Source organism: Lissotriton helveticus, chromosome 5_1 (genome assembly GCF_964261635.1).
Source record: "Lissotriton helveticus chromosome 5_1, aLisHel1.1, whole genome shotgun sequence".
In the NCBI taxonomy this organism is placed as follows: Eukaryota; Metazoa; Chordata; class Amphibia; order Caudata; family Salamandridae; genus Lissotriton; species Lissotriton helveticus.
Window position 1 is genome coordinate 70,384,582 of NC_136065.1, and position 27,500 is coordinate 70,412,081.

General features: G+C 49.0%; 1 protein-coding gene across 1 annotated transcript in view; it reads right to left on the bottom strand.

Moving 5' to 3' along the window:
- LOC144754141 (uncharacterized) overlaps positions 1–24,475 on the bottom strand; it is a 28,790-nt gene extending 4,315 nt beyond the window's left edge. Inside the window, exons 1-4 of the mRNA XM_078641719.1 lie at positions 24,342–24,475; positions 12,714–12,752; positions 10,523–10,762; positions 7,840–7,952 (exon numbers count right to left, since the gene is read on the bottom strand). Of these exons, the coding sequence (XP_078497845.1) occupies positions 7,840–7,952; positions 10,523–10,762; positions 12,714–12,752; positions 24,342–24,420 (471 nt within the window). The 5' untranslated portion in view covers positions 24,421–24,475. The remainder of the gene's footprint in view (positions 1–7,839; positions 7,953–10,522; positions 10,763–12,713; positions 12,753–24,341) is intronic.
- Between the last annotated feature and the right edge of the window lie 3,025 nt (positions 24,476–27,500).

The window sequence follows — 27,500 nt, forward strand, 5'->3', positions numbered from 1 at the left end:
AAACAGTGCACCCTGGAGGGGCAGCTGCATCTTCCTGAGAGGTACTGCCACAGGGTAGGAGAGGAAACCACTGCCCGTGGCACCGTCCTGGCACTGCCCATGGTGTGCCAACCCTGATCCCAGAGGTACCCTACGACCACTGAGAAGCGGCACTCGTTGGAGAAGCATCCCCACCACCCGAAGACACCCTTAACAACAAGGACCAAGAAGACATCACCGCTGCCCAGAAGCAACTGGAACTGCATATGGTTTGCCAACCCTCACCCAGAGACCAGGGGAGTAGCTGCAGAACGCAAGAAAGATGTCACTACTGGCCAGCTGCATGTGCCAGTAGCTTCCTGCTGGGTGCCAACGTGCACCCGAGGCCAGAGGAACTGATAGTACTACTACAATAAACAACTTCCTCATTGGCACACACACTGGCATCAGGGAGCAGCCATGGGCCTGGGATACTAGCACTGCTATCAGAGCAAACACTTCCTTATTGGCACACACACTGGCATTAGGGAGCAGCCAGGGGCCTGGGATACTAGCACTGCTATCAGAGAATACACGCTGGCACACACACTGGCATCAGGCCACAGCTGTAGAGAGATGCACTTACAACAGAGACCAGTGGGGCTGTGGAGAGATGCACTTACAACAGAGACCAGTGGGGCTGTGGAGAGATGCACTTACAACAGAGTTGCACTTTCAACAGAGGCCAGTGGGGCTGTGGAGAGATGTACTTACATCATAGACCAGTGGGGCTGTGGAGAGATGCACTTACAACAGAGACCAGTGGGGCTGTGGAGAGATGCACTTACAAAAGAGACTAGCAAGGCTGTGAGAGATGCACTTACAACAGAGACTAGCAAGGCTGTGAGAGATGCACTTACAACAGAGACTAGCAAGGCTGTGGAGAGATGCACTTACAACAGTAGCTAGCGGGACTGTGGAGAGATGCACTTACTACAGGGACCAGTGGGGCTGTGGAGAGATACACTTACAACAGAGACCAGTGGGGCTGTGGAGAGATGCACTTACAACAGAAACCAGTGGGGCTGTGGAGAGATGCACTTACAACAGAGACCAGTGGGGCTGTGGAGAGATGCACTTACAACAGAGATGCACTTACAACAGAGGCCAGTGGGGCTGTGGAGAGATGCACTTACAACAGAGACTAGTGGGGCTGTGAGAGATGCACTTACAACAGAGACTAGTGGGGCTGTGAGAGATGCACTTACAACAGAGACCAGTGGGGCTGTGGAGAGATGCACTTACATCATAGACCAGTGTGGCTGTGGAGAGATGCACTTACATCATAGACCAGTGGGGCTGTGGAGAGATGCACTTACAACAGAGACCAGTGGGGCTGTGGAGAGAAGCACTTACAACAGAAACTAGTGGGGCTGTGAGAGATGCACTTACAACAAAAACTAGCAAGGCACTGCGAGATGCACTTACAACAGAGACTAGTGGGGCTGTGGAGAGATGCACTTACAACAGTGACTAGCAAGGCTGTGGAGAGATGCACTTACAACAGAGAATAGTGGGGCTGTGGAGAGATGCACTTACAAAAGAGACTAGTGGGGCTGTGGAGAGATGCACTTACAACAGAGACTAGTGGGGCTGTGGAGAGAAGCACTTACACAGAGCGTAGCAAGGCTGTGAGAGATGCACTTACAACAGAGACTAGTGGGGCTGTGAGAGATGAACTTACAACAGAGACTAGTGGGTCTGTGGAGAGATGCACTTACAACAGAGACTAGTGGGGCTGTGGAGAGAAGCACTTACACAGAGAGTAGCAAGGCTGTGAGAGATGCACTTACAACAGAGACTAGTGGGGCTGTGAGAGATGCACTTACAACAGAGACTAGTGGGGCTGTGGAGAGATGCACTTACAAAAGAGACTAGTGGGGCTGTGGAGAGATGCACTTACAACAGTGACTAGCAAGGCTGTGGAGAGATGCACTTACAACAGATAATAGTGGGGCTGTGGAGAGATGCACTTACAACAGAGACTAGCGGGGCTGTCGAGAGAAGCACTTACACAGAGCGTAGCAAGGCTGTGAGAGATACACTTACAACAGAGACTAGTGGGGCTGTGAGAGATGTACTTACAACAGAGACTAGTGGGGCTGTGGAGATATGCACTTACAAAAGAGACTAGTGGGGCTGTGGAGATATGCACTTACAAAAGAGACTAGTGGGGCTGTGAGAGATGCACTTACAACAGAGACCAGTGGGGTTGTGGAGAGATGCACTTATAACAGAGAACAGTGGGGCTGTGGAGAGATGCACTTACAACAGAGATGCAGTTACAACAGAGGCCAGTGGGGCTGTGGAGAGATGCACTTACAACAGAGACTAGTGGGGCTGTGAGAGATGCACTTACAACAGAGACTAGTGGGGTTGTGAGAGATGCACTTACAACAGAGACCAGTGGGGCTGTGGAGAGATGCACTTACATCATAGACCAGTGTGGCTGTGGAGAGATGCACTTACAACAGAGACCAGTGGGGCTGTGGAGAGATGCACTTAAAAGAGAGACCAGTGGGGCTGTGGAGAGAAGCACTTACAACAGAGACTAGTTGGGCTGTGAGAGATGCACTTACAACAGAGACTAGTGGGGCTGTGAGAGATGCACTTACAATAGAAACTAGCAAGGCACTGAGAGATGCACTTACAAAAGAGACTAGTGGCGCTGTGAAGAGAAGCACTTACACAGTGACTAGCAAGGCTGTGAGAGATGCACTTACAACAGAGACTAGTGGAGCTGTGGAGAGATGCACTTACAACAGAGACTAGAGGGGCTGTGGAGAGAAGCACTTACACAATGACTAGCAAGGCTGTGAGAGATGCACTTACAACAGAGACTAGTGGGGCTGTGGAGAGAAGCACTTACACAATGACTAGCAAGGCTGTGAGAGATACACTTACAACAGAGACTAGTGGGGCTGTGGCGAGATGCACTTACAACAGAGACTAGCAAGGCTGTGAGAGATGCACTTACAACAGAGACTAGTGGAGCTGTGGAAAGATGCACTTACAACAGAGACTAGTGGGGCTGTGGAGAGATGCACTTACAACAGTGACTAGCAAGGCTGTGGGAGATGCACTTACAACAGAGACTAGTGGGGCTGTGGAGAGATGCACTTACAACAGAGACTAGCAAGGCTGTGAGAGATGCACATACAACAGAGACTAGTGGAGCTGTGGAAAGATGCACTTACAACAGAGACTGGTGGGGCTGTGGAGAGATGCACTTACAACAGTGACTAGCAAGGCTGTGGGAAATGCACTTACAACAGAGACTAGTGGGGCTGTGGAGAGATGCACTTACAAGAGAGACTAGCAAGGCTGTGAGAGATGCACTTACAAGAGAGACTAGCAAGGCTGTGAGAGATGCACTTACAACAGAGACTAGTGGAGCTGTGGAAAGATGCACTTACAACAGTGACTAGCAAGGCTGTGGGAGATGCACTTACAACAGAGACTAGTGGAGCTGTGGAAAGATGCACTTACAAAAGAGACTAGTGGAGCTGTGGAAAGATGCACTTACAACAGAGACTAGTGGGGCTCTGGAGAGATGCACTTACAACAGAGACTAGTGGGGCTCTGGAGAGATGCACTTACTACAGGGACCAGTGGGGCTGTGGAGAGATACACTTACAACAGAGACCAGTGGGGCTGTGGAGAGATGCACTTACAACAGAAACCAGTGGGGCTGTGGAGAGATGCACTTACAACAGAGACCAGTGGGGCTGTGGAGAGATGCACTTACAACAGAGATGCACTTACAACAGAGGCCAGTGGGGCTGTGGAGAGATGCACTTACAACAGAGACTAGTGGGGCTGTGAGAGATGCACTTACAACAGAGACTAGTGGGGCTGTGAGAGATGCACTTACAACAGAGACCAGTGGGGCTGTGGAGAGATGCACTTACATCATAGACCAGTGTGGCTGTGGAGAGATGCACTTACATCATAGACCAGTGGGGCTGTGGAGAGATGCACTTACAACAGAGACCAGTGGGGCTGTGGAGAGAAGCACTTACAACAGAAACTAGTGGGGCTGTGAGAGATGCACTTACAACAAAAACTAGCAAGGCACTGCGAGATGCACTTACAACAGAGACTAGTGGGGCTGTGGAGAGATGCACTTACAACAGTGACTAGCAAGGCTGTGGAGAGATGCACTTACAACAGAGAATAGTGGGGCTGTGGAGAGATGCACTTACAAAAGAGACTAGTGGGGCTGTGGAGAGATGCACTTACAACAGAGACTAGTGGGGCTGTGGAGAGAAGCACTTACACAGAGCGTAGCAAGGCTGTGAGAGATGCACTTACAACAGAGACTAGTGGGGCTGTGAGAGATGAACTTACAACAGAGACTAGTGGGGCTGTGGAGAGATGCACTTACAACAGAGACTAGTGGGGCTGTGGAGAGAAGCACTTACACAGAGAGTAGCAAGGCTGTGAGAGATGCACTTACAACAGAGACTAGTGGGGCTGTGAGAGATGCACTTACAACAGAGACTAGTGGGGCTGTGGAGAGATGCACTTACAAAAGAGACTAGTGGGGCTGTGGAGAGATGCACTTACAACAGTGACTAGCAAGGCTGTGGAGAGATGCACTTACAACAGATAATAGTGGGGCTGTGGAGAGATGCACTTACAACAGAGACTAGTGGGGCTGTGGAGAGAAGCACTTACACAGAGCGTAGCAAGGCTGTGAGAGATACACTTACAACAGAGACTAGTGGGGCTGTGAGAGATGTACTTACAACAGAGACTAGTGGGGCTGTGGAGATATGCACTTACAAAAGAGACTAGTGGGGCTGTGGAGCTATGCACTTACAAAAGAGACTAGTGGGGCTGTGAGAGATGCACTTACAACAGAGACCAGTGGGGTTGTGGAGAGATGCACTTATAACAGAGAACAGTGGGGCTGTGGAGAGATGCACTTACAACAGAGATGCACTTACAACAGAGGCCAGTGGGGCTGTGGAGAGATGCACTTACAACAGAGACTAGTGGGGCTGTGAGAGATGCACTTACAACAGAGACTAGTGGGGTTGTGAGAGATGCACTTACAACAGAGACCAGTGGGGCTGTGGAGAGATGCACTAACATCATAGACCAGTGTGGCTGTGGAGAGATGCACTTACAACAGAGACCAGTGGGGCTGTGGAGAGATGCACTTAAAAGAGAGACCAGTGGGGCTGTGGAGAGAAGCACTTACAACAGAGACTAGTTGGGCTGTGAGAGATGCACTTACAACAGAGACTAGTGGGGCTGTGAGAGATGCACTTACAATAGAAACTAGCAAGGCACTGAGAGATGCACTTACAAAAGAGACTAGTGGCGCTGTGAAGAGAAGCACTTACACAGTGACTAGCAAGGCTGTGAGAGATGCACTTACAACAGAGACTAGTGGAGCTGTGGAGAGATGCACTTACAACAGAGACTAGAGGGGCTGTGGAGAGAAGCACTTACACAATGACTAGCAAGGCTGTGAGAGATGCACTTACAACAGAGACTAGTGGGGCTGTGGAGAGAAGCACTTACACAATGACTAGCAAGGCTGTGAGAGATACACTTACAACAGAGACTAGTGGGGCTGTGGCGAGATGCACTTACAACAGAGACTAGCAAGGCTGTGAGAGATGCACTTACAACAGAGACTAGTGGAGCTGTGGAAAGATGCACTTACAACAGAGACTAGTGGGGCTGTGGAGAGATGCACTTACAACAGTGACTAGCAAGGCTGTGGGAGATGCACTTACAACAGAGACTAGTGGGGCTGTGGAGAGATGCACTTACAACAGAGACTAGTGGGGCTGTGGAGAGATGCACTTACAAAAGAGACTAGTGGAGCTGTGGAAAGATGCACTTACAACAGAGACTAGTGGGGCTCTGGAGAGATGCACTTACAACAGTGACTAGCAAGGCTGTGAGAGATGCACTTACAACAGAGACTAGTGGGGATGTGGAGAGATGCACTTACAAAAGAGACTAGTGGAGCTGTGGAAAGATGCACTTACAGCAGTGACTAGTGGGGATGTGGAGAGATGCACTTACAAAAGAGACTAGTGGAGCTGTGGAAAGATGCACTTACAGCAGTGACTAGTGGGGCTGTGGAGAGATGCACTTATAACAGAGACTAGCAAGGCTGTGAGAGATGCACTTATAACAGAGACTAGTGGAGCTGTGGAAAGATGCACTTACAACAGAGACTAGTGGGGCTGTGGAGAGATGCACTTACAACAGTGACTAGCAAGGCTGTGGGAGATGCACTTACAACAGAGACTAGTGGGGCTGTGGAGAGATGCACTTACAACAGAGACTAGCAAGGCTGTGAGAGATGCACTTACAACAGAGACTAGTGGAGCTGTGGAAAGATGCACTTACAACAGAGACTGGTGGGGCTGTGGAGAGATGCACTTACAACAGAGACTAGCAAGGCTGTGAGAGATGCACTTACAACAGAGACTAGTGGAGCTGTGGAAAGATGCACTTACAACAGAGACTAGTGGGGCTGTGAGAGATGCACTTACAACAGAGACTAGTGGGGCTGTGGAGAGATGCACTTACAACAGAGACTAGTGGAGCTGTGGAAAGATGCACTTACAACAGTGACTAGCAAGGCTGTGGGAGATGCACTTACAACAGAGACTAGTGGGGCTGTGGAGAGATGCTCTTACAACAGAGACTAGTGGGGCTGTGGAGAGATGCACTTACAAAAGAGACTAGTGGAGCTGTGGAAAGATGCACTTACAACAGAGACTAGTGGGGCTCTGGAGAGATGCACTTACAACAGTGACTAGCAAGGCTGTGAGAGATGCACTTACAACAGAGACTAGTGGGGCTGTGAGAGATGCACTTACAACAGTGACCAGTGGGGCTGTGGAGAGATGCACTTACAACAGAGACCAGTGGGGCTGTGGAGAGATGCACTTACAACAGAGACTAGTGGGGCTGTGAGAGATGCACTTACAACAGAGACTAGTGGGGCTGTGGAGAGATGCACTTACAACAGTGACTAGCAAGGCTGTGAGAGATGCACTTACAACAGAGACTAGTGGGGCTCTGGAGAGATGCACTTACAACAGTGACTAGCAAGGCTGTGAGAGATGCACTTACAACAGAGACTAGTGGGGCTGTGAGAGATGCACTTACAACAGTGACCAGTGGGGCTGTGGAGAGATGCACTTACAACAGAGACCAGTGGGGCTGTGGAGAGATGCACTTACAACAGAGACTAGTGGGGCTGTGAGAGATGCACTTACAACAGAGACTAGTGGGGCTGTGGAGAGATGCACTTACAACAGTGACAGCCGCTCTGTCTCTAATGATCTATTACCCGTGACATTCCCTCTGCCACCCGCAGCCTAGGACTGGTGAAAGTGATATCTCCGCAAAGAGACACTTACCTGCCACCACCCCATGTCTGGAGGCAGTGACATCACCCTGAAGGGACACCCCTCCTACTATAGAGACATATCAGCAGGGTACCTCTGCCTGTGCCGCCTCCTTCTTCTCAGACCCACCATTAGACATGAGCAGACTTCTCACTAGCAGTGGGGTAAGAAAGATCCCCGCGGGCGCAGACCCCGCAGTGCAGGGGGCCCAGGCCCCAGGGGACCCCCCAGCACAGTACCCTGGCCGGAGAGACCCTGAGTCCGGCCTCACCATGTACTTTGCAAGGGAGGGTGGGATGGGACTCAAGTTTGGTTATGCCCCTGCAACCCAGCGCCCTTGGCGTTCAGCTGATTAATGCGAGGTGTCTGACGAAGCCCCCCCGACCCAAAAGAGACACCCGGAGTGCCCTGCTAGGGGCCCCAGGTGACTTACCAAGAAGAGCAGGGTTAGGAGCAGCAGCCCCCCAAGGGTGGAGAACACCGCAATCAGGGCGATCTTCCAGGGTTCGAGGCCCTTGACCTCCGCACTCCCGGTCGTGGTGGTCTCTGTGAAGGAAAGGACAGCGCGTCATCTGGTGGGCACGCCTAGTGTGCAGGGACCCTAGGTAAGGCAGACCTCTGTCCTAGTGTGCGGGGACCCTAGGTAAGGCAGACCTCTGTCCTAGTGTGCGGGGACCCTAGGTAAGGCAGACCTCTGTCCTAGTGCGGGGGGACCCTAGGTAAGGCAGACCTCTGTCCTAGTGTGCAGGGACCCTAGGTAAGGCAGACCTCTGTCCTAGTGTGCGGGGACCCTAGGTAAGGCAGACCTCTGTCCTAGTGTGCGGGGACCCTAGGTAAGGCAGACCTCTGTCCTAGTGTGCAGGGACCCTAGGTAAGGCAGACCTCTGTCCTAGTGTGCAGGGACCCTAGGTAAGGCAGACCTCTGTCCTAGTGTGCAGGGACCCTAGGTAAGGCAGACCTCTGTCCTAGTGTGCGGGGACCCTAGGTAAGGCAGACCTCTGTCCTAGTGTGCGGGGACCCTAGGTAAGGCAGACCTCTGTCCTAGTGTGCAGGGACCCTAGGTAAGGCAGACCTCTGTCCTAGTGTGCAGGGACCCTAGGTAAGGCAGACCTCTGTCCTAGTGTGCAGGGACCCTAGGTAAGGCAGACCTCTGTCCTAGTGTGCGGGGACCCTAGGTAAGGCAGACCTCTGTCCTAGTGTGCGGGGACCCTAGGTAAGGCAGACCTCTGTCCTAGTGTGCGGGGACCCTAGGTAAGGCAGACCTCTGTCCTAGTGTGCGGGGACCCTAGGTAAGGCAGACCTCTGTCCTAGTGTGCGGGGACCCTAGGTAAGGCAGACCTCTGTCCTAGTGTGCGGGGACCCTAGGTAAGGCAGACCTCTGTCCTAGTGTGCAGGGACCCTAGGTAAGGCAGACCTCTGTCCTAGTGTGCGGGGACCCTAGGTAAGGCAGACCTCTGTCCTAGTGTGCGGGGACCCTAGGTAAGGCAGACCTCTGTCCTAGTGTGCGGGGACCCTAGGTAAGGCAGACCTCTGTCCTAGTGTGCAGGGACCCTAGGTAAGGCAGACCTCTGTCCTAGTGTGCAGGGACCCTAGGTAAGGCAGACCTCTGTCCTAGTGTGCAGGGACCCTAGGTAAGGCAGACCTCTGTCCTAGTGTGCGGGGACCCTAGGTAAGGCAGACCTCTGTCCTAGTGTGCAGGGACCCTAGGTAAGGCAGACCTCTGTCCTAGTGTGCGGGGACCCTAGGTAAGGCAGACCTCTGTCCTAGTGTGCGGGGACCCTAGGTAAGGCAGACCTCTGTCCTAGTGCGGGGGGACCCTAGATAAGGCAGACCTCTGTCCTAGTGTGCAGGGACCCTAGGTAAGGCAGACCTCTGTCCTAGTGCGGGGGGACCCTAGGTAAGGCAGACCTCTGTCCTAGTGTGCAGGGCCCCTAGGTAAGGCAGACCTCTGTCCTAGTGCGGGGGGACCCTAGGTAAGGCAGACCTCTGTCCTAGTGTGCGGGGACCCTAGGTAAGGCAGACCTCTGTCCTAGTGTGCGGGGACCCTAGGTAAGGCAGACCTCTGTCCTAGTGTGCGGGGACCCTAGGTAAGGCAGACCTCTGTCCTAGTGTGCGGGGACCCTAGGTAAGGCAGACCTCTGTCCTAGTGTGCGGGGACCCTAGGTAAGGCAGACCTCTGTCCTAGTGTGCGGGGACCCTAGGTAAGGCAGACCTCTGTCCTAGTGTGCGGGGACCCTAGGTAAGGCAGACCTCTGTTTACTACTTTTCGGTATTCACAAAGGTAAGCTTAGACCAAAAGACTAACTTCACTACTTTTCGGTATTCACAAAGGTAAGCCTAGACCAAAAGACTAACTTTACTACTTTTCGGGATTCACAAAGGTAAGCTTAGACCAAAAGACTAACTTCACTACTTTTCAGTATTCACAAAGGTAAGCTTAGACCAAAAGACTAACTTTACTACTTTTCGGTATTCACAAAGGTAAGCTTAGACCAAAAGACTAACTTCACTACTTTTCGGTATTCACAAAGGTAAGCCTAGACCAAAAGACTAACTTTACTACTTTTCGGTATTCACAAAGGTAAGCCTAGACCAAAAGACTAACTTTACTACTTTTCAGTATTCACGAAGGTAAGCTTAGACCAAAAGACTAACTTTACTACTTTTCGGTATTCACAAAGGTAAGCTTAGACCAAAAGACTAACTTTACTACTTTTCCATATTCACAAAGTTGAGTTACTATTCGTAAAGTTAGACTTTTGGTCTAAGTTTACCTTTGTGAATACCGAAAAGTAGTAATCTTACACAAAAGTGTAGGTTTTCCTTTGTGTATCGAGCCTATCATGTGGTTGTGGGATGGAAGTAGGAGTGGTGGTGGCAGCAGAACTCCCTGCTAGGCTGTCACGTTGATACACCACCCATGGTCATGTTGTCAGTGATTACTGGGTAGGGCGATACTGGCCATTTCCCCCTGCTGGGGCAAGTGTATAACCTACAGATGGGATAGTGGCCAGAGAGGTTCGTGCATTCTTAGGTTCTTGAGCATAAAGGGCCCCAATGCATCCTCAGGGGTAATAAGAAAAACTTAAATGGTATTATATTACAATACAACTTACCTGCACTGGTGGTAGTGGTTCCGGTTCCTGTGGTAGTTGCAGCTGCTGTGGTGGTGGTTGTTGCTGGTGTGGTGGTGGTTGTCGCTGGTGTGGTGGTGGTTGTTGCTGGTGTGGTGGTGGTTGTCGCTGGTGTGGTGGTGGTTGTTGCTGGTGTGGTGGTGGTGGTTGTTGCTGGCGTGGTGGTGGTGGTTGTTGCTGGTGTGGTGGTGGTGGTTGTTGCTGGTGTGGTGGTGGTTGGGGCTGGTGAGGAAAACAGGAGGTGGTTTCAGAAATTAGATTTGCTACTACATCCTGCACACCCCTGAACTGAAAGTGAGATTGTGGGTGCTGTTAGGGCCGCTCTGGCAGGCCACCTTCAAGGAGTGAGTAGAACCATGGTTCAGAGATCCCCAAACCCTTAAACACATTCTCTCAGTTTCCTGCACCTTTTTGTGCCCCTGATGGTGTTCTCAAAATCTCTTTCAGCCTAAAAACTATTTCACATACCCAAAAAGAGTTAAGAGGGGCAGTGATGCTGCAAACTGCAAAGCCTTCTGGTGTAGAGGAATGCAGTAATAATGCAGTGGCGGCTCCTGCGCAATGGCGGTGGAGCATCACCCCACTGGCTAAGAACCAGCAGCTGAAAAATAAAGTGATTTTTGTATTGCTTTATTTTTCATCTGCTGGCACTGAGCTAGTGTGTGCAGGAAGAGGTGAGGCTGGGCCATGGGAGTGGCAAATGTGCACTTTTAAGCGCACATGTCAGTTGGCCGGCCATTTCAGGCCTTCCAAACTGACATGCGCAGTTAGGTTTCTCCAACCCAGCTGTAATGTACAGTCAGGTTGGAAAAACTGTGCAAACTCCCTGTGCCTGAGCGAGCGTTAATCTAGTCCACTCAGGCCAATCCCCACGCTGCTCTCATGCTTGAGAGCAGCGTGGGGATTGGATAGGGAGTCCGATACTGTCCCAGGGACCAGGAACAGAGGAGTGTGAGGCGGCTGGAAGCACCAGCTAACTCTTGTTTTTTTATTATTTACTAATCCCCCAGCACACTTCTTGCCAGCCCTCTTCTCCCCTTTTGCGCAAAGACATACACCTTCCCAGGAGAGGCGTAACAAGGAGAAATATGTTTATTTCTCCCCGTTTTTCCTCATTCTATGTGTACGAAATATGACATATCCTTGGAACACATCTAAAGGTAAGATTTCTAACCTTGCGCTCTGCTTCAATCCAGCAGCGCCTAGACAACCTCCGCCACCTTCACGCTGCCCCAGGGCTTTCAAGAAGTGCCCACAGGTGCTGCGGCTTCGGGCCACCTGCCTTCGGAGTTTAGAGATTATGGGGCATATTTACAAAAAAAGTCATGCAGGCCAGCCAGTCACCTTCCTGCGCTGCATGAGTGGGAAAGGGCAGGAATGCGTCATATTTAAAATAACACATCGCATTCCTGCCTTTGTCTCTGCACTGGCGCCACTTTGTCTGCCTAACACCAGCGCAGGCACCCTTGCACCATGGTGGAAGGGTGCCTCTGTTGCAGGAAGGGTTGTTTATGTGCACAAAGAGGCACATTCCTGCACAAAAGCAATCCTGAGGGACATTTTCTTCTTTCTATGTGTGCTGCATGCAGAGGAAGTAACAAGAAGAAGTAAAGATATTTCTTCCCATTACGCCTTCCCTGGGAAGGCGTTTTTTTTAGCGCATTCCCAAGACTTCAACTTTTGATGAATCTGGGAATATGTACAAAACCATGGGGGTAGCACGGGAACACCCACGCAAAGCCCATGCAACGCCTTCTCAGGGCAGAGAAACCCAATGCAATGATTGGTGCTGTGTTGTGTTACTACTAATTTATGAAGCCACTCAGGGCCACAGAAGATGGCCTTGCATGGTTTCATAAACTTGTGTCACACTTGCACCGCGTTGCACATTGCAAGCGCGACTCAAGCCCTTTCATAAGTATGCCACTCATTCAACAAGGAATGCCACAACAGAAAACTATAGTTAAATGACCAATGGGGGTCTTCGCGCCATCCTCAAACCTGTATTATTATAAGTAGCCAACGCCAGTCCACCCTGACTTAAATTGTGCATTTTAGGGTTTGTGTTTCATCTCCTTTCTGATCACAGAAACTGGATTCTAAAAACTGAGAACCCTAGGTGAAGCCACAAGCGTAAAAGTAGCATTGGCGTATGAGACATCAGGTGACTTACGTGTAGTCGTGGTGGGCACAGTAGTCGGGTCTTGCGCAGCTGTGGAGAGAAGACAAACAGCAACATGAAGCCTGTGCACAGAGGGCTCAGTACGTGTTCATTGCGCATGCGCGTCAACCCAAGGCGCGGTGTGAAATACTTTGCAGCTAGTGAAGGCCACCGATCCAGTCTTACAAAAGGGGGTGGTCCATCATCCCCTTTTGTATCTCCTATCCAGTCTTACAGAAGGGGGTGGTCCATCATCCCCTCTTGTATCTCCTATCCAGTCTTGGCAAATCAGTCAGAGAAGTGACAGTTTCGATAGCCTTAATTTTCAGTGTTTACAGTTTTTAATGATTCTAACAATCAGAGTCACAATGCCACTTATCAACAAGACATGCATGACAAGAAAAACACAAGAAAACACGAAATAAACAAAGCGAGAGTCAGCATTTTCCAACCATATATTGTGACAATAAAAACAATGGGGCATATTTACAATAAGTGGCACATCCCTGCATATCAGCAGGGATGCGCCACTTATTGTGCTCCACATCTCCGCCATCATGGATGCTCCGTATTTACAATGCGGTGCACCATGGGGCAAAAACGGCACAGATGCGTGACGCATCTATGCCGTAAAAGTGGCGCATTGCTGGAGTTGCGTCACAAGCACGACTAAGCTCCAGCAATGCTCTGGGGGCCCTATCTAGTTAATGCTGCATCAATCCTCACTCCTGCTTCAAGCAGGGTTTTGACGCAGCATGGGCCTAAAAGTGACTGAGTGAAATCTTGTAGATTTCACTTAGCCACTTTTAGGAGGCGTTCCTGCGCCGGAACGCCCCACCCCCCTGCGATGGAACGCCTCCTTCTGGCGCAGGGCTTTACAACAAGACACATCTGGGAGATGTGTCACGTTGTATATACCCCGCACCATGGTGCATCTTTTGCACTGCCGCTGCGTCACAATAGTGATGCAACGACGGCGCAAAAGAGGCGCAAGGGGCTTGTAAATCTGCCTCTATATGTCTCAGATGAGGCGCATTTAATAAAGTGACCCCCAATAATACACAATGCACCAATTGAACCATTGCATACACTAAACCTTTAAGGTGTCCGATCTCCTAATGTTTAGCCTCGTAGGATCTGGTTCTTGGAAACTTATCAAGTGTACATGGACCAATGGTTGATGGATGGCCTATACAGCATGAGTACTCCGCCATGAAACCCTGGCTGGCTGTCTTTAATTTTTGACCTGTCTTATATCTGCATTGTTTTAAGACTTTGCAACTTATTTTTGTTTTCTATGACATTAAGTCAAACTTGCAGAAAATTAAGTGTGAATACTTTTCATGAGGATGTAGCCTTACGGCTAGAGTGGTCGACCTCGAAGCTGGGGAACGGGTTAGAGTCTCGGCATCAACGCTCAACATCCTGTAATTCTGGCCAAATCACTTAATCTCCCTGTGCCTAACACAAATTAATGTGTCCTCATGTAACAAAACCGGTGCTCACGTAAAGCGCTCTGATACCAGATGTCTCGGGTCTAGTTTGAGCTATATAAAACTCTGAAAGAGAAAAATGGAATGTATTGTAATAAATGTAAATCATCAGTTACTCAAAGCATCTAAAAAGCTAACCCCTTCTAGTTGTTACTTTCCTCTTAAGGGTTAAGATGTGGTATTTGTTTGACCTCCACCCCAAAAGCAACATTAGAGTTTTTGATTTACTAATACATTTTAAAATCAGCTGACTTCGGCAAAGTCAATAACAACGACCACAGAGCTGGAAAAGTGTAACCACTTGGTATTTCCAATGCTTGTTTTCCATGTTTTCAAAACTTAAACAGCTTCCAAGGCTGCAGTTCCCTCTTCCTATCGCCGGGGGCAGAGCATGTGATGCTGCCTACCCATCTGCAGCAGTGATGGCCTGTGTAACTGCAGATCCCACTTGTACCACTGGAGGGCAGCAGCCAGTGGTACTATGGGTCTCAATGAACTGACAGCTCCAAATCTCTGCTGGTCCCCCCTCCTGCACCCGGTGAGTGGCCAGTCCTCTGGGGTCCAGCCTCTTATCCCTCTCATATCACCTTTTATTAGTCGAGTAGGAACGTCTCCACCCCTTGAGACCAGCAGTGATCCTTAACTCATCACTGCGGCGCGAATTCCGCCTCATTGCTGAACATTCCGATCGTGGGCGTGGTCATGACGGCTCCCGGCCGTCATCAGCACACGCCCACCGTGACTCATGGCGGCCGGGAGCCGTCATGAGCATGGAAGAGGTTGAGCAGAGACCTTCCGCAGAGGTTCTGGAGCCGCCACAGAGCTTAGAACCTAGCACTTGGACTCCAGGCGCTGTACTCCCAGACACCCGTGGCCGGGACAGCGGTCTGTGCACATTAGGCCCATGGTGGTACATGATCTAAATGAGATGTTGACCCTAGTATGCATTATTGCCTGGGACATATGCAGGAGGCAGACCATATACTCCTATTTTAGTTTTCTTCGAGGATGCAATGGAATTGTGTGAATACATTCCTGACAATGTAAGCTCTCAAAACCCATGTACTGCTGAGAAAAGTTTTGTTAAAATTTACATAAGAACAGTTTTGACAATTTATCTTACACAAGGCAAGTTTACAGAACCACGTTACACATTAATTTCATAGGAACAGCTCTAGGCTAAGGAAGTTAAGGCTAGAGAAGCAAGGTAAGGTTGATGATGGAGGGCGAGCTGGGGAAGGAAGGTAAGGCTAGTAAAGGAAGTAAGGTTGGTGAAGTAAGGTAAGGCTGGTGATGGAAATTAAGACTGGTGAAAATGGTAAGGCTAGTGAAGCATGTAAGGCCGGGGGAGGAAGGTGAGGCTGATGATGGAATTTAAGACTGGTGAAAGAAGGTAAGGCTGGTGAAGGAAGTTAAAACTGGTGAAAGAATGTAAGGCTGGCAAAGGAGGGTAACGGTTTGATGGAATAAAGGCTGATGAAGGAAGGTAAGGCTGGTGATGGAAGGTAAGGCTGGTGATGGAAGGTAAGGCTGGTGATGGAAGGTAAGGCTGGTGATGGAAGAAAAGGCTGGTGAAGGAAGGTAAGGCTGGTGATGGAAGGTAAGGCAGGCTAAGGAAGGTAAGGCTGGTGATGGAAGGTAAGGCTGGTTAAAGAAGGTAAGGCTGGTGAAGGAAGGTAAGGCTGGTTAAAGAAGGTAAGGCTGGTGAAGGAAGGTAAGGCTGGTGATGGAAGGTAAGGCTGGTTAAGGAATGTAAGGCTGTTGAAGGAAGATAAGGTTGATGAAGGAAGGTGAGGCTGTTGATGGAAGGTAAGACTGGTGAAAGAAGGTAAGGCTGGCAAAAGGAAGGTAACGGTTTGATGGAAGGTAAGGCTGATGAAGGAATGTAAGGCTGGTGATGGAAGGTAAGGCTGCAAAAGGAAGGTAAGGCTGGTGAAGGAAGTTAAGACTGGTGAAAAAAGGTAAGGTTGGCAAAGGAAGGTAACGGTTAGATGGAAGGTGAGGTTGATGAAGGAAGGTAAGGCTGGTGATGGAAGGTAAGGCTGGTGATTGAAGGTAACGCTGTTGGTAGAAGGTAAGGCTGGTGAAGGAAGTTAAGACTGGTGAAAGAAGGTAAGGCTGGGAGAGAAAGGTAAGGCTGGTGAAGGAATGTAAGGCAGGTGAGGAAGGTAAGGCTGGTTAAGTAAGGTAAAGCTGGTAATAGAAGGTAAGGCTGGTGAAGGAAGGTAAGGCTGCAAAGGGAAGAAAGGCTGGTGATGGAAGGTAAGTCTGATGAAAAAAGGTAAGGCTGGTAGAGGAAGGTAAGGCTGGTGAAGAAGGTGAGGCTGGTGAAGGAAGGTAAGGCTGGAGAAGTAAGGAAAGGCTGGTGAAGGAAGGTAAGACTGAAGAAAGAGGATAAGGTTGATGAAAGAAGGTAAGGCTGTTTATGGTTCACCTCTGTCACAGCCCCGGTGTTGAAAGCTGATTTGTCCCTGGGCCAGCAGTTGTGAAGAGCCCAGACCACATTAGAGCAGCTCTGGAGGAAAGGCTGAGCGATGCCAACTGTGCTTTTGGGCTCTGTGTGAGGGCTGCATGTCATGACAATCAACCACAAAGTTACTATTTATATCTACACTGCGCACCGCGTGGGTCGCCGCGGTTTGTTGCATCATGGGTGGAACCAGCCTGAGGACACAGCTGTGATCAGACGCCTACGCCCTCTGAATGATATCTCACTCTGGAATCTGTCCTAAAGTAATTTAAATATTGTTTTATTTTAGTGTCTGACCTTTGACCTCCAGTCCAGGCCATGTGAAATGAGTGCCTACACCGGTCTTCAACAACTATTGATCAACAATCTATGCTAGGTCCAAGTGAATTCAAAAGTAAGATAGGTGTGTGGGCCAAGGGTTCACCCAGAAACAGTCACGTCACTAATAACTTGACACAGGTGAACTTTATGTTACATTACCGTATTCTCTTTCCAGTAGGTGTACAAAATTCCTGAAATTACACCATTACCTACATTGAAGTTAAGTGAATTAAAGATGCTATCACAGGTATGTGGGAGCAAAGCAAACACACAGAACACAAGCAGCTGTTGTTTGCAGCTATTGTGGTTTATAATCAATTGTTTGTGCGAAATGAGTCTTTGCATCCACAATTGGCATGAGTATGAATTTCACACTAAAATATAGCTCTAAATTACAGATTTGAATTTTGTGTATTTTACTGAAGCTGTGCATAACTACACAAAAGGGAATCACCCACATTTCACATACCCCTAACAATTATGGAGAATTTGCCTTCTAGGAATAGTTAATGGAAGGCCATTGGGATTTATATCACAGTTGTGACAGAGTAACCCATCCGACAAAATCTAAATCAGGGCCTCTTTGTTTGAGAGCCGCAGCACTTCTTGAATTCCATCACTTCCTCAACGGCGTTAACGCCCCAAAGACCTTGAGACGATTCTAGCACCTCATCCCCTCTTCCTGACCCAACAAGTTCAAACCCCAGCAGCTTTTCATACTAGTTCTAGAATACCGCCACCCATCCTCAGTCCTCTGTTTCTGTCTGCACGCTGCCTCTATCCTTCTCTAGACCTGGGCACGACACTGTAAGTGTCCTCTCAAGAACCAGTACTGTATTCAAGACCTGGCCTTTTGACCTACTGCTGAACACCGCGCTCTGGACTGGGATGCTCCAGATGTGTGCTCTTCTTGTAGAACCTGATACCATAGAACAGATGTGCCCTTCAGAACTAAGAATAACTCTGCAGATGTGGGGCCCGATTCACAGAACTAACTTAAGACAACATCCTAAACTTACTACCATTTTGGTATTCACAGAAGGCACTTACTCATTTTGGTATTCACAGAAGGCACTTACTCATTTTGGTATTCACAGAAGGCACTTACTCATTTTGGTATTCACAGAAGGCACTTACTCATTTTGGTATGCACAGAAGGCACGTACTCATTTTGGTATGCACAGAAGGCACTTACTCATTTCAGTATTCACAGAAGTTAGGAGTCCTAACTTTAGGACTCCTCTGCAGATGTGGCTTCCAGAACTAAGAATAACTCTGCAGATGTGGCCTCCTGACACTCATCATGTTGCCTCAGAGCTAGTCCATGAAGCCAACACAGGGAACAAGGTTCTCGATATGGCAGTCAGAAATGGACACATTATTTATTTTCATGATTAATCTAACATCTGTAACATTTCTAAGAGCAACCTTTTACAAGGGAGTCAAGGGTGTAATATAGAGCAAGGTGATGAGAGGGTGAGCTCGGAGGTATCCTGTGCTGTTGTAATGTGGAGTGATTATGCATGCTATGCGCATGACTATGGCGAAGAAAGACATGCATCTTATAAACATATTAAACATATCAATTATCAATGAGATATAGAGGTAGTAATGTACCTACTTATTCTTAATGTGGCCTCCAGAAGTGCATACAAAATTATAGGTGTGGCCTCTAGAACTAGGACATATTTGGTCACCAGGTCTCGCCATAATGCTCCATAGGTGGACTTTAAAACCATACGTAATCGCTCAAAAAAGGGAATGTATTAACCCAAAGGTTGCATGTAGCTACATTTATAAATCCAGCAGTGATGTGTATTAACTTATCTACTAACCCCACTTCTCCCATAGATAACATGTTGACCAACCTTCATTGTACCCCAGGTAACAGGCTGTCTAACCTCCTTTATACCACAAGTAACATGCCGGCTAGCGTCCTCTCTCCCCCAGGCAACACGTTGACCAACTTCCTTTCTACCACAGGTAACAGGTTGTCAAATCTCCTTTCTCCACAGGTAACATGTTGACTAGCCTCCTTTCTCCACAGGTTCCATGTTGACTAGCCTCCTTTCTCCCACAGGTCCCATGTTGACTAGCCTCCCTTCTCCACAGGTTCCATGTTGACTAGCCTCCTTTCTCCCACAGGTCCCATGTTGACTAGCCTCCTTTCTCCACAGGTATCATGTTGACAAGGCCCTTTCTCCCACAGGTCCCATGTTGACTAGCCTTTTTTCTCTACAGGTTCCATGTTGACTAGCCTCCTTTCTCCATGGGTAACATGTTGACTAGCCTCCTTTCTCCACGGGTAACTTGTTGACTAGCCTTCTCGCTTCGACTGGTAACATGTTGACTAGCCTCCTTTCTCCACAGGTAATATTGGCCTCACCTTCACTCCTCCACAGGTAACAAGTTGACTAGCCTCCTTTCTCCACAGGTAATATTGGCCTCACCTTCACTCCTCCACAGGTAACAAGTTGACTAGCCTCCTTTCTCCACAGGTAATATTGGCCTCACCTTCACTCCTCCACAGGTAACAAGTTGACTAGCCTCCTTTCTCCACAGGTAATATTGGCCTCACCTTCCCTCCTCCACAGGTAACAAGTTGACTAGCCGCCATTCTCCCATAGGTCCCATGTTGACTAGCCTCCATTCTCCCATAGGTCCCATTTTGACTAGCCTCCTTTCTTCACAGGTCCCATGTTGACTAGCCTCCATTCTCCCAAAGGACCCAAGTTGACTAGCCTCCATTCTCCCATAGGTCCCATGTTGACTAGCCTCCATTCTCCCATAGGTCCCATTTTGACTAGCCTCCTTTCTTCACAGGTCCCATGTTGACTAGCCTCCATTCTCCCAAAGGACCCAAGTTGACTAGCCTCCATTCTCCCATAGGTCCCATGTTGACTAGCCTCCATTCTCCCATAGGTCCCATTTTGACTAGCCTCCTTTCTTCACAGGTCCCATGTTGACTAGCCTCCATTCTCCCAAAGGACCCAAGTTGACTAGCCTCCATTCTCCCATAGGACCCATTTTGACTAGCCTCCTTTCTTCACAGGTCCCATGTTGAATAGCCTCCATTCTCCCATAGGACCCAAGTTGACTAGCCTCCATTCTCCCATAGGACCCATGTTGACTAGCCTCCATTCTCCCATAGGTCCCAGGTTGACTAGCCTCCATTCTCCCATAGGTCCCATGTTGACTATCCTCCTTTCTCCCACAGGTCTTATGTTGACTAGCCTCCTTTCTCCACGAGTAACTTGTTGACTAGCCTCCTTTCTCCCATAGGTCCCATGTTGAATAGCCTCCTTTCTCCACAGGTAATATTGGCCTCACCTTCACTCCTTCAAAGGTAACAAGTTGACTAGCCTCCATTCTCCCATAGGTCCCATGTTGGCTAGCCTCCTTTCTCCACAGGTCCCATGTTGACTAGCCTCCATTCTCCACAGGTCCCATGTTGACTAGCCTCCATTCTCCCATAGGTCCCATGTTGACTAGCCTTCTTTCTCCCACAGGTCCCATGTTGAATAGCCTCCTTTCTCCCACAGGTCCCATGTTGACTAGCCTCCTTTCTCCCACAGGTCCCATGTTGACTAGCCTCCTTTCTCCCACAGGTCCCATGTTGACTAGCCTCCTTTCTCCCACAGGTCCCTTGTTGACTAGCCTCCTTTCTCCCACAGGTCCCATGTTGACTAGCCTCCATTCTCCACAGGTAACATGTTGACTAGCCTCCTTTCTCCCATAGGTCCCATGTTGAATAGCCTCCTTTCTCCCACAGGTCCCATGTTGACTAGCCTCCTTTCTCCCACAGGTCCCATGTTGACTAGCCTCCTTTCTCCCACAGGTCCCTTGTTGACTAGCCTCCTTTCTCCACAGGTCTCATGTTGACTAGCCTCCTTTCTCCACAGGTAACATGTTGACTAGCCTCCTGTCTCCACAGGTCCCTTGTTGACTAGCCTCCTTTCTCCCATAGGTCCCATGTTGAATAGCCTCCTTTCTCCCACAGGTCCCATGTTGACTAGCCTCCTTTCTCCCACAGGTCCCATGTTGACTAGCCTCCTTTCTCCCACAGGTCCCATGTTGACTAGCCTCCTTTCTCCCACAGGTCCCTTGTTGACTAGCCTCCTTTCTCCCACAGGTCCCATGTTGACTAGCCTCCATTCTCCACAGGTAACATGTTGACTAGCCTCCTTTCTCCCATAGGTCCCATGTTGACTAGCCTCCTTTCTCCCACAGGTCCCATGTTGACTAGCCTCCTTTCTCCCACAGGTCCCATGTTGACTAGCCTCCTTTCTCCACAGGTCCCATGTTGACTAGCCTCCTTTCTCCACAGGTCCCATGTTGACTAGCCTCTTTTCTCCACAGGTCCCTTGTTGACTAGCCTCCTTTCTCCCATAGGTCCCATGTTGACTAGCCTCCATTCTCCACAGGTAACATGTTGACTAGCCTCCTTTCTCCCACAGGTCCCATGTTGACTAGCCTCCTTTCTCCCACAGGTCCCATGTTGACTAGCCTCCTTTCTCCACAGGTCCCATGTTGACTAGCCTCCTTTCTCCACAGGTCCCATGTTGACTAGCCTCCTTTCTCCCACAGGTCCCATGTTGACTAGCCTCCTTTCTCCCACAGGTCCCATGTTGACTAGCCTCCTTTCTCCCACAGGTCCCATGTTGACTAGCCTCCTTTCTCCCACAGGTCCCTTGTTGACTAGCCTCCTTTCTCCCACAGGTCCCATGTTGACTAGCCTCCATTCTCCACAGGTAACATGTTGACTAGCCTCCTTTCTCCCATAGGTCCCATGTTGACTAGCCTCCTTTCTCCCACAGGTCCCATGTTGACTAGCCTCCTTTCTCCCACAGGTCCCATGTTGACTAGCCTCCTTTCTCCACAGGTCCCATGTTGACTAGCCTCCTTTCTCCACAGGTCCCATGTTGACTAGCCTCTTTTCTCCACAGGTCCCTTGTTGACTAGCCTCCTTTCTCCACAGGTCCCATGTTGACTAGCCTCTTTTCTCCACAGGTCCCTTGTTGACTAGCCTCCTTTCTCCCATAGGTCCCATGTTGACTAGCCTCCATTCTCCACAGGTAACATGTTGACTAGCCTCCTTTCTCCCATAGGTCCCATGTTGACTAGCCTCCATTCTCCACAGGTAACATGTTGACTAGCCTCCTTTCTCCCATAGGTCCCATGTTGACTAGCCTCCATTCTCCACAGGTAACATGTTGACTAGCCTCCTTTCTCCCACAGGTCCCATGTTGACTAGCCTCCTTTCTCCCACAGGTCCCATGTTGACTAGCCTCCTTTCTCCCACAGGTCCCATGTTGACTAGCCTCCTTTCTCCCACAGGTCCCATGTTGACTAGCCTCCTTTCTCCCACAGGTCCCATGTTGACTAGCCTCCATTCTCCACAGGTAACATGTTGACTAGCCTCCTTTCTCCCACAGGTCCCATGTTGACTAGCCTCCTTTCTCCCATAGGTCCCATGTTGAATAGCCTCCTTTCTCCCACAGGTCCCATGTTGACTAGCCTCCTTTCTCCCACAGGTCCCATGTTGACTAGCCTCCATTCTCCACAGGTAACATGTTGACTAGCCTCCTTTCTCCCACAGGTCCCATGTTGACTAGCCTCCTTTCTCCCATAGGTCCCATGTTGACTAGCCTCCTTTCTCCCACAGGTCCCATGTTGACTAGCCTCCTTTCTCCCACAGGTCCCATGTTGACTAGCCTCCTTTCTCCCATAGGTCCCATGTTGACTAGCCTCCTTTCTCCACAGGTCCCATGTTGACTAGCCTCCTTTCTCCCACAGGTCCCATGTTGACTAGCCTCCATTCTCCACAGGTAACATGTTGACTAGCCTCCTTTCTCCCACAGGTCCCATGTTGACTAGCCTCCTTTCTCCCATAGGTCCCATGTTGACTAGCCTCCTTTCTCCCACAGGTCCCATGTTGACTAGCCTCCTTTCTCCCACAGGTCCCATGTTGACTAGCCTCCTTTCTCCCATAGGTCCCATGTTGACTAGCCTCCTTTCTCCCACAGGTCCCATGTTGACTAGCCTCCTTTCTCCCACAGGTCCCATGTTGACTAGCCTCCTTTCTCCCATAGGTCCCATGTTGACTAGCCTCCATTCTCCACAGGTAACATGTTGACTAGCCTCCTTTCTCCCATAGGTCCCATGTTGACTAGCCTCCATTCTCCACAGGTAACATGTTGACTAGCCTCCTTTCTCCCACAGGTCCCATGTTGACTAGCCTCCTTTCTCCCACAGGTCCCATGTTGACTAGCCTCCTTTCTCCCACAGGTCCCATGTTGACTAGCCTCCTTTCTCCCACAGGTCCCATGTTGACTAGCCTCCTTTCTCCCACAGGTCCCATGTTGACTAGCCTCCATTCTCCACAGGTAACATGTTGACTAGCCTCCTTTCTCCCACAGGTCCCATGTTGACTAGCCTCCTTTCTCCCATAGGTCCCATGTTGAATAGCCTCCTTTCTCCCACAGGTCCCATGTTGACTAGCCTCCTTTCTCCCACAGGTCCCATGTTGACTAGCCTCCATTCTCCACAGGTAACATGTTGACTAGCCTCCTTTCTCCCACAGGTCCCATGTTGACTAGCCTCCTTTCTCCCATAGGTTCCATGTTGACTAGCCTCCTTTCTCCCACAGGTCCCATGTTGACTAGCCTCCTTTCTCCCACAGGTCCCATGTTGACTAGCCTCCTTTCTCCCACAGGTCCCATGTTGACTAGCCTCTTTTCTCCACAGGTCCCATGTTGACTAGCCTCCTTTCTCCCACAGGTCCCATGTTGACTAGCCTCCTTTCTCCCACAGGTCCCATGTTGACTAGCCTCCTTTCTCCCACAGGTCCCATGTTGACTAGCCTCCTTTCTCCCACAGGTCCCATGTTGACTAGCCTCTTTTCTCCACAGGTCCCATGTTGACTAGCCTCCTTTCTCCATAGGTCCCATGCTGACTAGCCTCCTTTCTCCCACAGGTCCCATGTTGACTAGCCTCCTTTCTCCCACAGGTCCCATGTTGACTAGCCTCCTTTCTCCCACAGGTCCCATGTTGACTAGCCTCCTTTCTCCACAGGTCCCATGTTGACTAGCCTCTTTTCTCCACAGGTCCCATGTTGACTAGCCTCCTGTCTCCTATAGGTCCCATGCTGACTAGCCTCTTTTCTCCACAGGTAATATTGGCCTCACCTTCTCTTATCCACAGGTCCCATGTTGACTAGCCTCCTGTCTCCCTCACTTCCAGTCTCCCCCCTCACCCCATGCTTTAGCCAGCAGTGCTGTCCCTCCCTCCCTGGTCCTGTGCCTCCTACAGGCTAGGAGCCACCCTCGGTGTGAGGCCTACGCTGGCGCCACCTACCGGCCGAGTGGAGTCCCAGCAGCAGCAGCAGGACGGCGGCCGCCCTCAGGCTCCGGCACACTCGGCTTCCTGGCTCCATTGTGATCTTGGGCACTTCCGCTGGTCTCGAGTCGAGATGTGTCTGGGCTGCTGCAGCTTCCAAAACCTGTGCTCCCAACTCCTGAAAGTGGCCCTCTTATACCGGGGCCCCTGGGAGGGGCCCGGCGCCGCGTCAGGGCCCCGGCAGACACGCACTCAAGGCACAAGGCCGTTAATTGCCAGAATTATCCGCGCAATTAATGCAATATTAAGGAATGATGCGTGTGGCAGGTATTTCTGCTGAAACTGGCGCGGACATTCCTGGCAGCCTTCAGCGATGGCGAGGCCTGCCGCTGTTTAAATCCCCTCGGCCCGGCTCTTTCAAGAGTGTCCGGGGGTTCATAGCAGGAGCTTTTTTAAAACGGACTTTTATCCAAAAAATCACTCTGCCAGATGTCAATCAAAACATTCACGAAAACGCAACTACATTACAGAGAATAAACAACACCGAGAATCCTTTAAAAAGTAAGTAAAGCTAGTAAATTAAATTGACCAGCAAACAAGAACATACTCGAACCAGGGCTGAAACTTTAATGCAAAACTAACATAAAAATACACCAATACTAATAGGAAACTCAAAGACAGCTACACACCTCAGGCACACAAAAACACAAACACACCATAAAGACTGACACTCCAATAAAGTGAGAGACACTGACACTCGTCATAAACGCACACAAATACATCTATATATCAGACAGACAAAATATAAACAACTCACACACACAGATGCATCAATACCCCAGAGAGAGGAACTGTAGAATGGAAACATCGCAAAGAATCTGAAATAAGAAACACAAAAACATGCAGGCAAATAGAAAGAGAGATTTATAGGCTTAGCCACCCCTTCAACCACCCAATCAGGGCCTCCGCGCGCCTCTGTCAATAAGCAGGATATCAAATTAAGGGGATGATTCGATTAAGGTGAACCGAGGCCAGAATCAAAAATCAAAGACTTTAACAACAGTTTTACCTCTGATACCATAAATCACGCAAAGTTATTTAAACACAGATGTCCCTTTTATTGACTCTGTGATTGTGCTTCTTACTGCTTTTACTTTGGCAAAGCTTTCTAAACACTTAGATAAACCTACATCTAATACATAGTGATCTCAACAGTGTATCGTGTCACAATTATGCACAACATATATACAAAACATAGACTTTACAGACTTGGAAGAACCGTTATTGACAAATTTGTACACAGTCAAAATACATACACAGAAACAATCAAATTGTCAAAAACAAAATGTGTTCCCCAAGATTCTTTAGAGTCCTACTATTTTTCTGCTGAACCAAACTTTTTCCTTCTAGGCACTTTATATCTTTAAGATCCTATTAGGGGTCAGAGATGGTTATAGGATTTATTAGGGTGAGCTCAAATAATCTAGCACAACCCACTGAGTGAAACAGTGTCCCTTGTTTGTTTTTTTCAATTCTGATCCACTAAAAATGATGCCAACGCGTTTCGACCTTGTGGATTCTGGACCATCACTTTATAAAAGGTCTTCGTCAGGGCAAGGAAGATATGGGGTAGGACAGTGTTCAATCTGTGTAAAGAATAATAACTAGTTTTAGTGTATAAACTTTAAAAATACTGTGGTGTGCAAGCTGGTTAATTCATCTCTTACGTACCGACTTTTCTGACAGGATACTCTTGATGGGGGTTCATTGTCTGTATCAAATAAAGTTCAAAAAGACAAATAAATTGTCTTATTCCTCACTGTGCCTATGTCTGAACTAGTCGCAGATCTTTGTATCAGGGACCTACCGGTATAGCTCTTGGGTATCGCTATAGGTCGTATGTTTTTTTCTTCTTTTATCTTTTCTCTTTTATGGTGTATCCAGGCTTATTTAAAATGCCTGCATCTGGTGGAAACAGTGACTCTAGATTACCCTTTGTGACTGAGGATTTGGAATGTACAACATTAGGCATGTCTTGTTTGCCAATACGGTGTGATTTATAAAACAATGCCCCGTGGGTTCCGCATAGTGGGGTACTATAGTGTCTGAATACAATCACTATGCTTTCTTGTGAACCAAGACTGGTTCAAATGGAGCCCCGTGGGTTCCGCACAGTGGGATATAATGTCAAGTGCATGCAGTGACCCTGCTTTCCCATGTAAGCAAATGATATATGTATATGGAGCAGAGTTTATTTATTTTTATTTATTTATTTATTTATTTCAACTTATACGGCGCGACAGCTACCCGCAGTGGGTTTCCCAGCACCAAGGGATAGACTGAAGAAGAAAAACTACAAGGCTTTGCAGAGTGGAGCAATAAAGCAGAACTGTTTCTGAAATGTTATTGTTGGAAGAGCCAAGTTTTTAGGCCCTTACAGAACCTGACAAAATCAGTTTCCAGCTTCAGCCTGACAGGCAGAGCATTCCAGGATTTAGTGCCCAGATGAGAGAATGAACGACCTCCCATCTTCACCAGCCTAAATCTAGGCACAACAAAATCTTCTTTGCCGGCAGATCTAAGAGTACGGCTGGGTGTATAGACATGGACGAGGTTATGGAGGTACCTAGGGGCAGAGCCTTGCTTTATCGTGAAGATATAGCATTGAGCCTTAAATTTGATTCTGTTCTTGATTTCCAACCAGTGCAAATCTCGAAGGGCTAACGACGCAGATGTTTTCCTTGGAACATTGCGTAAAAATCGTGCAGCCGCATTTTGAACAACCTGAAGTTTTTTCACGGTTGTCAAATCTGCACCAAGATATAGGACATTTCCGTAGTCCAGGCGGGATGTTATTAAAGCCTGGACCACCGTCCTTTGGGTGGGAACCGGAAGCATCCACAGGATTTTTTGGAGCCATTTTAGTGTGGCAAAGCAAATGGCAGCCACTTTTACAGCCTGTTGTCGCATAGTTAGCTTGTCATCGATCAAAAACCCGAGATTGCGAACCTGGGTCACAGGTGTCGGGGTAGGACCCATACTCTCGGGCCAATGTTGGGGGCCCCAGAGATCTTTGTCCTTACCCAGGATCACAATCTCGGTTTTGTCTCCATTTAATTTAAGGAAATTTGCCCGCATCCATCTTGCCACTTGAGACAGACCCAATTTCAGATCAGA